At 41.2% G+C, this 15752-nt stretch overlaps 1 protein-coding gene across 2 annotated transcripts in view; it reads left to right on the forward strand.

Moving 5' to 3' along the window:
- The first annotated feature begins 86 nt into the window (after positions 1-86).
- The window catches only part of PECR (peroxisomal trans-2-enoyl-CoA reductase), a 33477-nt gene continuing 17811 nt past the window's right edge, over positions 87-15752 (forward strand). Inside the window, exons 1-3 of one of the 2 annotated variants that reach the window (XM_007535667.3) lie at positions 87-301; positions 4888-5021; positions 7177-7342. In XM_007535667.3, coding sequence (XP_007535729.2) covers positions 178-301; positions 4888-5021; positions 7177-7342 — 424 coding nt within the window. In that variant the 5' untranslated portion in view covers positions 87-177. Of the gene's footprint in view, positions 358-4887; positions 5022-7176; positions 7343-15752 lie in introns of both variants that reach the window. The other variant, XM_060193947.1, reaches the window with a different exon arrangement.

Below are 15752 nucleotides of genomic sequence, written 5' to 3' on the forward strand. Positions count from 1 at the left end.
ACAGGGGCGGGATCAAGGGGCGGGGCGAGAGACGTGGGGCGGGGCATAGCATCCAGCTGGTTGCGTCCCGCCTCTTGGTCACATGGGCAGGTCCCTTAGTCCGTCCCACCGTGGTGTCCTCTAGAGTCCAATGACCCAGGCAGCCCTGCTATCCGGACGAGCAGATTTCCCACAGCAATGAGCTCTCTGGTCAACTTCAGGAGCTGCCTGGAAGCTGGTTTGCTGCAGAACCAAGTGGCCATCGTCACCGGCGGGGGCACGGGCATTGGAAAAGCCATAGTGAGGGAGCTCCTGCACCTGGGTGTGTGAGCTGGGCCCTGGGGCCGGGGCTAATAGAGACACGGTGTGTGTGTGTGTGTGTGTGTGTGTGTGTGTGTGTGTGTGTGTGTGTGTGTGTTTATGTTGGGGGGCCGGGGCTAATAGAGACACGGTGTGTGTGTGTGTGTGTGTGTGTGTATGTTGGGGGAGACCTGGGATCTGCATCCTGGGGGGCGCTAGGCTGACATGGCAGGGCGCAGAGTGGTAAAGTAAAAGTGGTGGTGGATGAAAGTGAACTGGCAAGAGGAGAGAGGAGAAACGTTGAGTAACTACCACGAATTGTAAGCATAAAGGGCCATTTAGAAGCAAAGATAGAACTCGTGGGAACTTTATTATCGCTGTGTACTTAAAATCTGTTAATTAGGGGGCCGGTCGGTGGCACTCCCAGATAAGTGCACAGACCCGTGCAAGGATCCAGGTTTGAGCCCCTGGCTTCCCACCTGCAGCGGGGACGCTTCACAAACAGTGAAGCAAATCTGCAGGTGTCTCTTTCACTCTCCCTATCTCTCCCTTCTCTCGCAGTTCCTCTCTCTCCTATCCAATAAAATAGAAAAAACAGCCATCAGGAGCAGTGGATTCGTAGTGTGGGCACCGAGTCCCAGCAATAATCCGGGAGGCAAAAAAAAAAATCGGTTAATTAATATTTTAATTAATAAAATAAACATGCTAACATATTGAGTATATTAATTTGTGCTAATACATTCATTATGTATCTATATATAGCTTGATCGGAGTGATTAGGAAATACAGAAAGACTTCATTGAACTGGCAATGGGAAGAGTTGTTAGTGCCATTGTGAAGACTGTAACATATAATTTAGAGACTAATGTCATATAGTCTCTCATCTCTTACAGTTATAGGCTTTTGCTGTGGATATATATCTTCATTTGGATGAAGGATGGATCCTATAAATATATAAACAAGGAAAGCAACCACAGTGGGGAAAGGAGATATTTTTCTTTAGCAAGATGTAAATCTTTGTTGAATTAAAATGCCTTATCACAGCCAGGACTGTAATACACCTGGTTGAGCACAATACTGCCGTGCACAGAGGCCTGGGGTTCAAGCCCACACCCCCCCCCCCCCAGCCCCAGAGTCCTTTACTTTGGTGCAATTCTGCTTTGTGTTTTCCCTTCTGTTCTTATTTTTGAACTTCTGTCTATGAATAGGATCATTCCATATTCATCCTCTTTCTGGCTTATCTTGCTTAACATGATTCCTTCAAGCTCCATCCAAAGATGGGGTGAAGAAGGTGAATTCACCATTTTTAATAGATGAGTAGTATTCCATGGTGTATATGTACCACAGCATTCTCAACCGCTCATTTGTTGTTGGACACCTGGGTTGCTTCCAGGCTTTGGCTATTACAAATTGTGCTGCTATGAACATAGATACACACAAATCTTTTTGGATAGGTGTGTTATACTGGTGGTTTAAATTATCTTCATTTCTTAGATATTTTTAGTGAACACGTAAATTGCTTTTGCTTTGTAGTTCTAATGCCTGGCACAAAATATGAACAAAAAATGTTTATTGGAAAGTAAAAATCTGTACCTTTTAATTAAAATTTAATTTAATTAAAATTGATAAGTTAATGTATTCTAATTGGTCCCTACTATAGCCTCACCCTCATTACTTGCTCTACTTCCCATACCAAACTTGGCCCTCTTTTAGGAAATTCTGTAAGAAAAGCAGAATTAATTATCACCTTATATGAAGGTCAGATATATTTTTTAAAAGAATTCTTTTTTTTTTGTAATTTTATTTATTTATCTTCCCTTTTGTTGCCCTTGTTGTCTTTGTTGTTGTTGTTGTTGTAGTTGATGTCGTCGTTGTTGGATAGGACAGAGAGAAATGGAGAGAGGAGGGGAAGACAGAGAGGAGGAGAGAAAGACAGACACCTGCAGATCTGCTTCACCGCCTGTGAAGCGACTCCCCTGCAGGTGGGGAGCCGGGGTTCGAACGGGGATCCTCATGCCGGTCCTTGCGCTTAGCGCCACCTGCGCTTCACCCGCTGCGCTACCGCCCGGCTCCCGAAGGTCAGATACTAAGCTTCACCAGTTTCGTCAGATCCTAGCTCAACCTTTTCTGGTTCTCATATGCTAAACATTCATATACTGAGATTTCTTTCTGTTTTATGAGTTCGACTTAGCCAGGTGTTAACCGGTCTTTGGCCTTGGCCATGGTGACCAACTTCATTTGCAGTAGGACAGTTTGAAGCTGTGGACAATGACCTTGCAATCTTTTGTATGTCATGGGTTCTTTTGAGATCCCAATGGAGGAGGGAGAGCATTTCCCTAGAAAAGTATTTCGTCTACTTTGAAAATGCACAGGCTGCATTATATGCATTCCCTTCAGTGAAAGGACAGGCAGATAATCTTTACTACATTTTTAAAAATTTTATAAAGAATTGGTTTATTATTTTTCTAGGTTTGAGACTTAGGAAAAGGAGCCATATAAAAAATTTTATTTATTTATTTATTTATTTATTTATTTTAAAAGGGAGCATTGGATTCTTATTTTTTTATTATTATTTTCCCTTTTGTTGCTCTTGTTGTTTAACATCGTTGTGGTTATTGATGTCGTTGTTGTTGGATAGGACAGAGAGAAATGGAGAGAGGAGGGGAAGACAGAGAGGGAGAGAGAAAGATAGACACCTGCAGACCTGCTTCCCCACCTGTGAAACTCCCCTGCAGGTGGGGAGCCGGGGGCTAGAACTGGGATCCTTATGCCAGTCCTTGCGCTTTGTACCATGTGTGCTTAACCCACTGCACCACCGCCCGACTCCCTTTAATTTTATTTTTTTAATGTCAGAATTATTATCTACTTCTAGGAAATTGGTATAAATGCCCAAATTGTGCATATAAAATAAAATGTCAGCTATTTCTGTCCCCAATGAGGATGTTACCACTTTAAACCCTCTAAGCTACTGCCCGACTCCCAACTTTACCACTTTTGCTGTGAATTAAAACTTGAATTTTGAGACCCACTTTGTATCATGTTGACTTACAAATCCAAATGGTTTTGACTTTTTCATCTTTTTTTTTTTTCTGAAAGGATGCTGAAAATCTTAGCTTGCAAGAGTAGGATACAGCTAGCAGAATTGGAAACCTTTTCAGGTGTTTGACTGATGCTGTTGGAATGAGTCTTGATTCCATCAAAAAATACCTTAGAACATTCAAGTTGGATTCAAGTCAGTTCCTTTTCTTTGACTTCATGTTAATTGTTCTTTTTCTATGACTCCTGCATAAGTTAGTAGAAAGAGGGAAAATGAGAAAAGGAAGTCAAAGTTATGAGGCGAGACAGCAATTTTCTTGCTCTGGTGACTGGCCAAGCTGTTACCAATATGGTGACACTGCACAGTGCTTGACAAGTGTACTGTTTAATAAATGAGTTGGAGGTTGAAAGGAATCACTATCAACCCAAGCAGAAAAATAACATGCGTGACTCAAAAAACATCTACTGTGGAAATAGTTCCTATCCACAAGTAAGTACTATACCTTATTCTTTTTTAAAAAATATTTATTTTCCCTTTTGTTGCCCTTTTTTTTTTGTTACTGATGTAGTCATTGTTAGATAGGACAGAGAAGCCAGGGAGACAACATCAGCGGCATCTCAGAGTGACATTACACTGAGTGCCACCACTTACCAGAACTCTTAACACAGTTTTTATTGACAGAGTTATGCTTAACATCAAAGAAGACAGTGGAAGAAGATCAAAAGTGTTTTCCAAGTGAACATATATCAGGGGATAAAGTCAAGATACATGAACTATTGTATTTACTGCTGAATGTAAAATATTACTCCCCCAATAAATAAATTTTAAAAAGACACATGTACATAACAGGGATAAAGGTCAGGATACATTTCTCAGGGGGAAAGCACCAAAATATAGGTTGGAGTGTTTAAAACTTAACTACACCTGTCATTGTCTAAATGTCGTTACCTCAGGCACACTCCTTTGATGCCATAAGAAATATTGAGTTTAGGGCAGAGGTAGATAGCATAATGGTTATGCAAAGAGACTCTCATATTTGAGGTTCCAAAGTCCCAGGTTCCATCCCCTGTACCAGCATAAGCCAGAGCTGAGCAGTGCCTCTGGTGAAAGAAAGAAAGAAAGAAAGAAAGAAAGAAAGAAAGAAAGAAAGAAAGAAAGAAAGGAAGGAAGAAAGAAAGAAAATATTATCCTCAGGTCACTCATGTAATACTATTGACTCTGGAAGGGGCATTGGTCATCAGAGTTCATGGATGAGGCTACGACCATTGGACTCATAAAGGTCTTGTTTGTTTCCATTCTATGAGATGCCTACCCTATACTACTTAATGCCAGTGCCTGGAATAGCATGGTTGCATGTATTTTGGTCAGTTTTTTTTTTCCTTAAGCTGCTTTGGCTGGAGAATAAATTTAGCTCCAGTTACTACATCTTGATCAGAAAAATAAGTTTTCACTTATTTTTTTTAAATAGAAATGCATGAAATATTTTCTAATGTTACTAGTTTTTCAATTTGAACTTAACCAACCAATGAAAGGATATATATTTTCTTTTCCTGTTTTTTTTTCCCCTTCAGGGTGTAATGTGGTCATTGCCTCCCGTAAATTTGATAGACTAAAATCATCTGCAGAGGAACTGAAGGCCAGGCTGCCTCCCGACAGCCAGGCTAACGTCACTCCCATCCAGTGCAACATCCGTAATGAAGAAGAGGTAATGAGCATGCCACAGTATCACTTACTCAGTCTGCTTGCTTTACACCAGGGACTCCACAACCAGACTGCAGTTTGAGCTTTTTCTAGTGAGCTGGAGAGGTTCAAAGCAGTTCACTAGAGCCTGCTAGTGATTATATTTATTTTATGTAATTATTCAATAGATACAGAAATTGAAAGTGAAAAGGGGAGGCAGAGAGAGAGAGACCTGCAGCACTGCTTCACTGTTTGTGAAGCTTTCCCCCTTGCAGATAGGGGATGGGGGCTTGAACCCAGACCCTTATGCATTGGAACGTATGCTCAGACAGGTGCACCACAGCATAGCCCATGCTAGTAATTTATTAAGATTGGTGATCTCAGGGCTGGCAAGAGAGCTCATGTGGGAGCATGTCTGCTTTGCTATGCTCATGACCCAGGTTCAAGTCCCAGCTCCCACAACACTGGGGGTACCTGGTGCTGCACTGTCTCTCCCTCTGTCTCATTCTCTACTGTGTGTGTGTGTTTATATGTGTGTGTATCTCTAAAAATGTCAATCTGGAGTGGTGAAACATTGGACACATACACAGAGACACAGAAAAAAAGATAGTTACCTTAGGAGGAGAGGGAGGAGAGGAAAATAGGGAAATTATGGTCCTAGCCAGAAGCTACCTTTTATTCCTTTACCTTTTAAGTCATTTCTAGTGTTCAATTTAACCTTTTTTCATAACCATTCATTATTCAGAGTTGCTAGATTGCCAGTGAATACAATGGAGACCTCTTCTAGTTAAGAACTGTATACATGCACTTGGATAAATATATTTTTTTCAATTTTTTACTTATCTTCATTTATTTATTGGATAGAGACAGCCAGAAATTGAGAGGATGGAGGAGATAGAGAGGGAGTGAGATGGAGGTATGGATTGACCTGCCATTGCTCATGTCCAGTGGAGAAGTGATTACAGAAGCCAAAACTCCCACCTTCTGCACCCCAAAAATAATTCTGATCCATATTCCCAGTGGGGGAGAAATGATAGAGGGAGGATGACCAGAGGGCTCTGAACTCCAACATCAGGAACCGAAGAGAGAAGAGGAAAAGGGAGGGACATTAGGATGTAATAATAGGTTCATGTGTGACTTGGAAAAGAAGAGAAGATGGGACTGCCTACCACACGCCCCCCCAAAAAAAGGCCAAATATAGACAGATGGTTGTAGAAATAGTAATTGACCCATATCTGTAACCTTGGGAGAACTGCTATAGCTTCTAATGGAGGGATTCGGGGTCCAGAACTCTAGTGGTGGGAGCAGTGCAGAGTTGTACCCCTGTTATCTTGCACTTTTATAAATCAATATTAAATTACTAATAAAAAAAACTAAAACCAGGGAGTCAGTGGTAGCGCAGCAGGCTAAGCACACGTGGCACAAAGCACGAAGACTGGCCTAAGGATCCCGGTTTGAGCCCCCAACTTCCCATCTGCAGGGGGATGGTCTGCAGGTGTCTATCTTTCTCTCCCCCTCTCTGTCTTCCCCTCCTCTCTCGATTTCTCTCTGCCCTGTCCAACAACAACATCAATGGCAACAATAACAATGGCAATAACAAGGGCAACAAAATGGGAAAAAAATGGCCTCCAGGAGCAGTGGATTCATAGTGCTGGCACCAAGCCCTAGAAATAACCCTGGAGGCAAAAAACAAATAAACAAACAATAAATAAATAAATACAAGCAAAAAATATTATTAAAAAAAGAAGAAAAATGAGAGAAAGGGAGAGAGACAGAGACACCTGCAGCTCTGCTTCACCACTTACCACCTGGCCCCTAATCTTGTCATTTCAATGATGAATTCCTCTTTGTGATCTGTGGGTATTGTGAGACTCAGTTACCATTCACTGTAAGACAAAGTGAGTTAGGGGCCTGGTGGTGGTACACCTGGCTGAGCACACACATTGCCAGGTTCAAGCCCCAACCCCCACCTGCCAGGGGAAAATGTCACAACTGGTGAAAGAGAGCTGCTGGTGTCTCTCTTTTTCTCTCCCTCTCAATCTTTCCCTTATCTCTCAATCTCTCTCTGATCTCTCCAAAGGAAGAAGAAAGAACAAAGTCTGTTACTATCCTGGAGGAAGCCAGCAGTCCAGGTTGCAAGCTAGATTGTTAATCAGTTTATTTTTCATGTTTTTCTTTAGGTAAATAATTTGATCAAATCCACCTTAGATCTTTATGGTAAGATCAGCTTCTTGGTGAACAATGGAGGAGGCCAGTTCATATCTCCTTTGGAAAATATCAGTTCGAAGGGGTGGCATGCTGTGATCGAAACCAACCTGACGGGCACCTTTTACATGTGCAAATCAGGCAAGTGTGACCCATCACCAAAAACCTTTAGTATTTTTACTTAAAATCCTCAAAGAATCCTAAAAGAGAATTTTTTTTTTGCTATTTATTTATTTATAAAATGGAAACACTGACAAGACCATAGGATAAGAGGGGTACAGTTCCCACCGCCAGAACTCCATATCCCACTCCCTCCCCTGATAGCTTTCCTATTCTTTAAAAAAAATTTTTTTTATATTTATTCCCTTTTGTTGTCCTTGTTTTATTGTTGTAGTTATTATTGATGTCGTCGTTGTTGGGTAGGACAGAGAGAAATGGAGAGAGGAGGGGAAGACAGAAAAAGGGAGAGAAAGATAAGACACCTGCAGACCTGCTTCACTACTGGTGAAGTGACTCCCTAATAGGTGGGGAGCCGGAGGCTTGAACTGGGATCCTTACCCGCGCTTCTCACCACCTGTGCTTAACCCGCAGTGCTACCGCGTGCGACTCCCAGTTTTGCTATTCTTTAACCCTCTGGGAGTATGGTCATGATGGGGTGCAGGAGGTGGAAGTTCTGGCTTCTGTAGTTCCTTCGCCGCTAAACGTGGGCGGTGGCAGACCAGTCCTTACTCCCAGCCCGTCTCTCCTAAAAGAAAAATTGTTAGGGGTGGTGCAGCTTCATGTCGTCAACACTTACTGCCACCTTTTACTCAGTAACAGCATAAAAATATAACTTTTGATCCATTCCTGGATAGTTATGTGAGAGTATTTATAAAACGTGGCTACCGGGAGTCGGACGGTAGCGCAGTGGATTAAGTGCACGTGGCGCCAAGCACAAGGACCGGCGGGAGCGTCCTGGTTCGAGCCCCGGCTCCCCACTTGCAGGGGGCGTCGCTTCACAGGCGGTGAAGCAGGTCTGCAGGTGTCTGTCTTTCTCTCCCGTCTTCCCCTCCTTTGATTTTATAACTTTATAAGAAAGCTATTAAGGATCTGTACAAAGATAGAACAATATGAATTGTTCTTAAGAGTAAAAAAAAAATTCTCACACTTAATTTATTTATTTTTGCCTCCAGGGTTATCGGCTCTTGGAGGCTATTTTTTACCTTTTGTTGCCCTTGTTTATTGTTGTTATTATTTTGTTATTGTTGTCATTGTTGTTGGACAATAACAGAGATAGGACAGAGAGAAATGGAGAGAGGAGGGGAAGATAGAGAGGGGGAGAGAAAGACTGACAACTTCAGACCCGCTTCACCACTTACAAAGCAACTCCACTGCTGGTGGGGAGCTAGGGGCTCGAACTCTTATGCCCGTCTTTGCGCTTCATGCCTTGTGCGTTTAACTTGCTGCACTACCACCTAAATCCTACACTTACTTAATTTTAAAGAAATGACTTGCCCCGGCCAGCAGGGCGGTGAGCAGGGGCTAGCAACCCAATGAGACCTGAAATGATAGGGACAAGAGACGCGAAGAACGAGAGCAAGTCAAGTTTCTGATCAAGCTCTAAATTTTATTGTGAACACAGGCATTATAAGGCTTTGGGGAAGGAGGGGGAAGTGCTGGAGGAGGAGGAGGGGGAGCAATCTTCAAAGGGGGAATGTTCCTTGCAACATACAATGGATGAAATCATGTTTGCTACCACAACTATGTGTTGTGTCACTGTTTCTGATAAATGGTCCACCTGAGGGGGAAATGGCTTGCCCAGGGGGAAATGAAACTTGTCTCGAGGGCTTCCATTGTTTCAAAGCTAATCATCTATCAAAGCAGAGAAATGGCTCCTGGCATCTCATCCCTTCGTTATAATTTAACTTGAGGCAGTTAGTTGAGGTGAGGAGCAGGGACCTGAACAGCAGGTATAACCAGAGGGGGGAAGTATTGACCCGATTCCTCCCGCGGGGTGAGTGCAGAAACCAACCTTCCCGCATCTTACAGGGCTCTCGGTGTCTTTTTGGGGAGGGGAGGCAGAGCCACAGTTTCCAGAGAAATGATTTTTTGTTGCTGACACCAACCTCCATGCAAATCAGGTTTGCTTCACGGGGGACTCAGAGGCGGACAATAGGGTCCTCCCCCTGCAGTGCTTTGCCTTGCACCCCTTACTGGTGTCCTTTCCCTGCCAAGGTTGGATGTTTCCATGCATAATTCTGAGTTTTATGCCATCCGAAAGGGAGGTCAGTCATCCTCAGGTTCAGCCAGGCCTCTATCAGCCAAATCAAGTCTGTGATAATGGATTTGCAAAGGTTTTAATGCCAAGGAGTCAATCTGCCATTTTATAAAATCAGTAATCTTATTAAAAATAAAGGGTCCTAAGGTAACCATTAACAAAAGACTAATAAGGGTCTCATAAGGGGCTCTGTAGTGACTCAAGACTATTTGTGGTGGAGTCTATAACCTGTTGTAATTTGTCAGAAAATTTATGGGAGGAATATATAGAGTGTCCTAGCATGCCACCAGCAAGTCTAAGGGAAGCAGTCAGTGGATGTGATGTCCAGGGGAAGAAACACAGCACATCTGGTCTTCTGGTCAGCGCCAACTGATGAAATTTTCTTCTTCTGGTCAGCTGTGGAACAAGCAAGACTAGGAGGCAAGGACCAGGTAGAGAAGAATTGACATGAAAATATAGGATGGTGTTTACCAAAACACAGAGGAGGTGCATACACATTAGAAGTCAAGGTGAGGTTCCTTGAACATTGAGGAATATTTTGAGAAAAGTGAGCAGTCAATAAGCATGCAAAGATGAAGTCAGCAGTGGTAGGTCAGCAGAAAGAGAAGACTTGGATAAGCTGGTGAGGTTAGCTGGAGTATATACTGCCATGGCATCCTTTGTGGTAAGGACTTGCCAACAGGGACTCTGTGGATTTTGCAAGAGCAATGTCATCCACCATAATAAAAGGAAAACAAACATGGACATCCAGTGTTGAAAAAAGAGAAAAAGGAAATATGTCTCTGTGACTGGAAAAGTGGGTGGCTTTGTCAATGAGATATAATAAATGGACAATTCAAATTTTTGTAAATATTAAAAAGATTTAGTATGTTACTTCATTGACACTTTAGCCAACTGAATACTGGAGGGTGCATTACCCTTCTTTTTTTTATTATTAATTAAGCTTAAGGGTTTTAGTTTTTTTTTTGTTGTTGTTTGAGCTGTAGCCCACATAAATTTAGAAAAAATATCAACTGAGAGAAAAAGTTTTTTTTTGTTTACTAAACATGGGCAGGTGAATTACATCAATCTGTCAGAGAGCATTGGCTTTTATCAATGGAGATTAATCTTAAAAGTCTGAATAGCAAGATCTTAATTAAACAATGCAGGAGCCAGTAAAGTGCTCTCACTATGGCAGGTCTAGCATTATAATTTTTAAGAGGCTTGTAAAAAAAATGATAAAAAATTTTAGGATATGAGTGACTTTAGGAGTCATCACACACCCATAAATAAAAATTAAAAATGTTTAGTTTTAAATCTTACCATATGAGCAGTCAGTTCTTCATGTGCAGATGTACCTATAATTATTTACTTAGGGAGAGAACTTGTACCAAGTTAATTGATGATCTAATGGTTAGAATTGACTTTTTTTTTTTATATGATTTTAGAAGGCTCTTTATTAGAATATACCAATATGTTATAGAAAGTCAATACCTAATGTGTTGACATGATAAAATATTTACCATTTTTTAGCATTATTTTAAACTGATTAGACAGTTTAAGCACACTATTATGCCTTTAGTTTACTAAGATCTTTACTCATCACAAGGCTATCATGAGTAAGCATAGATATAAAACTCTTAATAGATTTTGTTCCTTAGAACTCTAATATGGCAACTTAAAAGGCTAAAATAAAACCTCATAGTTTAAATGTTCAAAATATTAATTTTGTTAAATCAGGATTTGCCAAAACAAATCTTCTATCAGGCCAAAAACACAATGTATTACCTTAATTTATCAAGAATAAACCTCTGGCAGTGTCTTAAAACAAACCAGATAATTTTTAAAAGCAGAAAGATATAAAGAGGAAAACCAGCTCAAGAGCCTCTGGCATGTAAATAATTAACATAACTATTGTGTTATCTTTTACTAACCCAAGCCAGTTTTGCCTGTTTAGTTGAGAAAGTATTTTAAAAGTTTTTTTTTTTTTTTTTTTTTTTGAAATCACTTAAACGATTTTAAGTAAAATGTTAAACTTTGTTTGTTAGGATCTTTGTTTATCACAAAGCTATCACACCCTTAGGGCAGCTATGAACAAGGGTGAGTACACAACTTAATTGATCTTTCACTTTGATTTAGATAGGTAACTTAAAAAGCTAAGATAAACCTCATAGCTGAAATGTTAAAATAAATTTTTACTGTTAACATTTCTTTTAGATGACCATTTTACACTAAATAATTTTGTTGAATCACATCTGTTGAATAAAAAAATTTTTTTATCAGGCCAGGAATAGCACGTTTAACCCTTTTTTTTCCTGGCAAGGCCACTGCTCTACACTGACTGGGTTATTAGAAAGTCAGTTCAAGGATGGAATTAAATTAACAAACAGTGGCAGTTGATATTGAGGTGCTGGTAATATTTACAATTTTCACAAGAGTGAGAGAGACTACAGAGGCATATTACCATGTCTAGATATCTCAGAAAATCTTTTTAACTAATGAATTGATGCTGATATTAGCTATCAGAAGGACGAAATTGTCTTATATTTTACTCTGGTAAAGGTGTGCCAACTCTATGAGTCTGGATCTTTAAAACCACATTTAGCTTAACTAAATCTTATTTAAAACTTAAAACAAACTTTAGTTACTTAGGGGTTAACACACATTAATGAAAACAAGGTTAGCACAAACTTAAAACATACATTCTTGGTGAAAGGAAAATTTTCCCTTTGAAAAACCGCTTTGGTTTTTGGATTCCTAACTCACAGCCTATCTATCCAGGAGGGGCGTTTGTGGCTAAGGTACATTTTACAGTTTTAAAGAAATAAATAATTAAATTTCTATCAAAAGTGTGTACTGGTTTTCTGGTTAATAGCTTTTAAGTTAAAGAGAACATCTTGTTTGATTGATTTCATTCTTTCTCTAAGGAATAGCTTGTTAGCCAGATAAGATCTCACTCAGAACTGGTTTTAAGCTTTCTGAGAGTAGAGGGAAAAAAGCTGGATCTTTTTTGGCTGACTAGTTTTAAGATAATGCCAAATCAAGAGCCTACAGTTCTTTAACTAATTGTAAATGTTCTCATTTTTTTTTTTCTCTACTAATTTTCTAAGGGAAGCTGTTTTTCGTGCTAGTTGAGTTTTAGCCTTGGTGGTCTAATCAGTATTATTGGCCAAGTCAAGGACCAGAGCACAAAACGGAGGGACGGTGGTGTAGGGAGGCAGTCTGGACAAGGAAGAGCCTAGGGGTTAGGGTTAACCAGTTTGAGCCTGGCTCCAAGTAACAGGGAAAGCCAAAACCGGTTTTGATTTGGATGGTTTAGTCTTAGTTTTAGTTTTAGGGATTGGGTTTTTTGGTGAGGCTAAAAATGTAAGCTCTTCTGTAATTGCAGCTATTTCTTTCATTAATTGAAGCTGCTCTCTCCGGTCAGCAAGGACCTTGCGGAGGGTGGAAATTCCTAGAAGGGCTCCTGAGAGTGCCCACCTGACAGAGGGATTGTCAAGGAGAGGGTCAGGCTGGAGAGCAGGGGCACGGATATAGGGAGGGGAATTAAAGGGAGGAGGATACCAATCAGGATTGTGATATTTGGCAGCCTCTTTTTCTAGCAAAGCCTCATCCTCCGCGGGGAGTGCTTCAGGAGAGGGGGGGTTTTGTGGGAGGTTTTGTAAAACTGGATAGAGGCGGGGGAAAGAATGCTGGGTTTCACTCTCATGTGAATTAGCAATAGGAGAGTCAATGGAGGGAACTTTAGTAAGTGAGGTGGAACCTGTAGGGAGGGGAACAGGGCTTTTACTTTCATCAGGTGCTGGGAGGCTTTTATTTTGACTGGGTACCGGGGGATCAAGATCAATAACCACAGAAGGGCATGGAGATGGGGTCTTTGTCCTGGACGGCGGACGAGAAAGTTGCCGGAGGACCTTTTCACCCTCTGTAATAAGGTTTTTAATATCAGGGTGATTATTATAGGTTTTTAAGATATCATTAATCAAATTTCAGTAACAAAAGGCAGAAACAGGTACACGTTCAGGACCAAAAGACTGATAGTGATCATTAAGACAGTCACCAATTCTCCTCCAACGTTTCTCATCTATAGTGCCTTCCTGGGGGAACCAGGGGCAAATATTTGCAATATAATCTAAAAACTTCTTTAATTCTTTCTTTTTAACCCTAGTTCCTCGCGTCTTGAGTGACTCCTTGAGTCCTTTAATGAATAAGTCTTGTTTGCTAAATTCATGTCCCATGGTTTTGCTTACCTCAGCCGCTGTGACACTCTTCCCCAGATGCGACTCACGGGCGGGTATTTCCGTGGCGATCTCTGCGAGTCTTTGCGTTACCCCCTCGGCCGCGGTGACTCTGTGAATTCGGGTAGGCCTACCCCCTCGATCAGCGGAGTTTCTAGGTTCAGAAGGCTTCTTTGCCCCACGTTGGGCGCCAGAATGCCCCGGCCAGCAGGGCGGTGAGCAGGGGCTAGCAACCCAATGAGACCTGAAATGATAGGGACAAGAGACGCGAAGAACGAGAGCAAGTCAAGTTTCTGATCAAGCTCTAAATTTTATTGTGAACACAGGCATTATAAGGCTTTGGGGAAGGAGGGGGAAGTGCTGGAGGAGGAGGAGGGGGAGCAATCTTCAAAGGGGGAATGTTCCTTGCAACATACAATGGATGAAATCATGTTTGCTACCACAACTATGTGTTGTGTCACTGTTTCTGATAAATGGTCCACCTGAGGGGGAAATGGCTTGCCCAGGGGGAAATGAAACTTGTCTCGAGGGCTTCCATTGTTTCAAAGCTAATCATCTATCAAAGCAGAGAAATGGCTCCTGGCAATGACTGTGAATTCTGTTATAAAGACTTTGTTAATGGATTCAATAAGACTTTCTAGGGTACCAAAGCATCTCACATTCTTCCTAAATAAATGCTGATTAGCATGCCTGCATAGCCTTTGGGTTAAAGGCTGTGTTCCATAGACCATAAGCTAAACTCTTGAAATTGGATTACTTAGGGGTTTCCAAGTCATTTTATGATGAAAACCATAGAAGTAGTATAATTCTGACCCAAAGAATTGCCATCCTAGAGTGGATTAGACTTTTTTTTTTCTGTAAGATTTATTGTTGACAGAGACAGAAATGAGGGAGAAAAAGAGATACCTGCCTTACTGCTCCACCACTGTTGGTGGGGACCGTGGGCTTGAACTTGGGTCCTCAGCCATGGTGACATGTGCACTCTACTGGGTGTAATACCTCCTGTTCCCAAGACTTTATGTTTTTATTATCTTTAAGTCAAGACTTGCAGACATTCCTAAGCTTCTTCTTCTTTTTAGTTTTTTTATTATCTTTATTTATTTATTTATTTATTGGATAGAGACAGTCAAAAATTGAGAGGGGTGGGGGAATAGAGAAGAAGAGAGATGGAGAGACACCTGCAGCCGTGCTTCATCACTTGCAAAGCTTTCCCCACTGTGGGTGGGGACCAGGGGTTCAAACCTTGGGCCTTGCACACTATAACATGTGTGCTCAACTAGGAGCGCCACCACCCAGCCCCAAGCTTCTTCTTCTTCTAAACTAGTAGCATAACTCTCTATTTGCTTGTTATATAAGACTGGGCTACATCATTTTATATAAAATATAAATACATGGAAAGATATTCATTTGACTTGGAAGACTCAATACTGTTATTGAATATATACATTATTTTATAATTTTATTGGGGGATTTAATGGTTAACGGTACAGTTGTTGACACAGGAAGATTCAGTGTTATTAAGGTGATAGTTCTAGGTACTGAGTAGTGGTATACTTGCTTGGATATACATGCTATAATGTGCAAGGACCCAGGTTCAAGCACCTGTAGGGGAAAGCTTCACCAGCTGAGAAGCAGTGCTACAGGTATGTGTGTGTCTCTCTCTCCCTCTCCATTTACCCCTTCCTTCTTGATCTCTCTCTGTCTCTATCCAATAAATAAATAAATAAAATTTAAAAGATGATAGTTCTAAATTGGTCAGTAGTTCCAGCGTAGGTCCTGTTATTTTCTGCAAAAAGTTGATAAGCTGATTCTAAAATATAGGTGGAAATGCAGAAGATTCAGAATGGTTGGTACAATTTTGCAAAATATAAACAGTTAAAGGACTTGAATTCATAGCTACTTCTTCAAGACCATGTGATGGGCAGGGGAGAAAGCACAATAGTTATGCAAAAAGACTGTGACGAGACTCCTAGATCCCAGAGCTCTGGAGCACGTGCGTGTACCCGCACACACGCGTGCGCGCGCGAACACACACACTAAAGAAAACCAAATTAAAAATGTGGTACTGGGAGTCTGG

This window comes from Erinaceus europaeus, chromosome 7, assembly GCF_950295315.1.
Source record: "Erinaceus europaeus chromosome 7, mEriEur2.1, whole genome shotgun sequence".
NCBI classification, from domain to species: Eukaryota; Metazoa; Chordata; class Mammalia; order Eulipotyphla; family Erinaceidae; genus Erinaceus; species Erinaceus europaeus.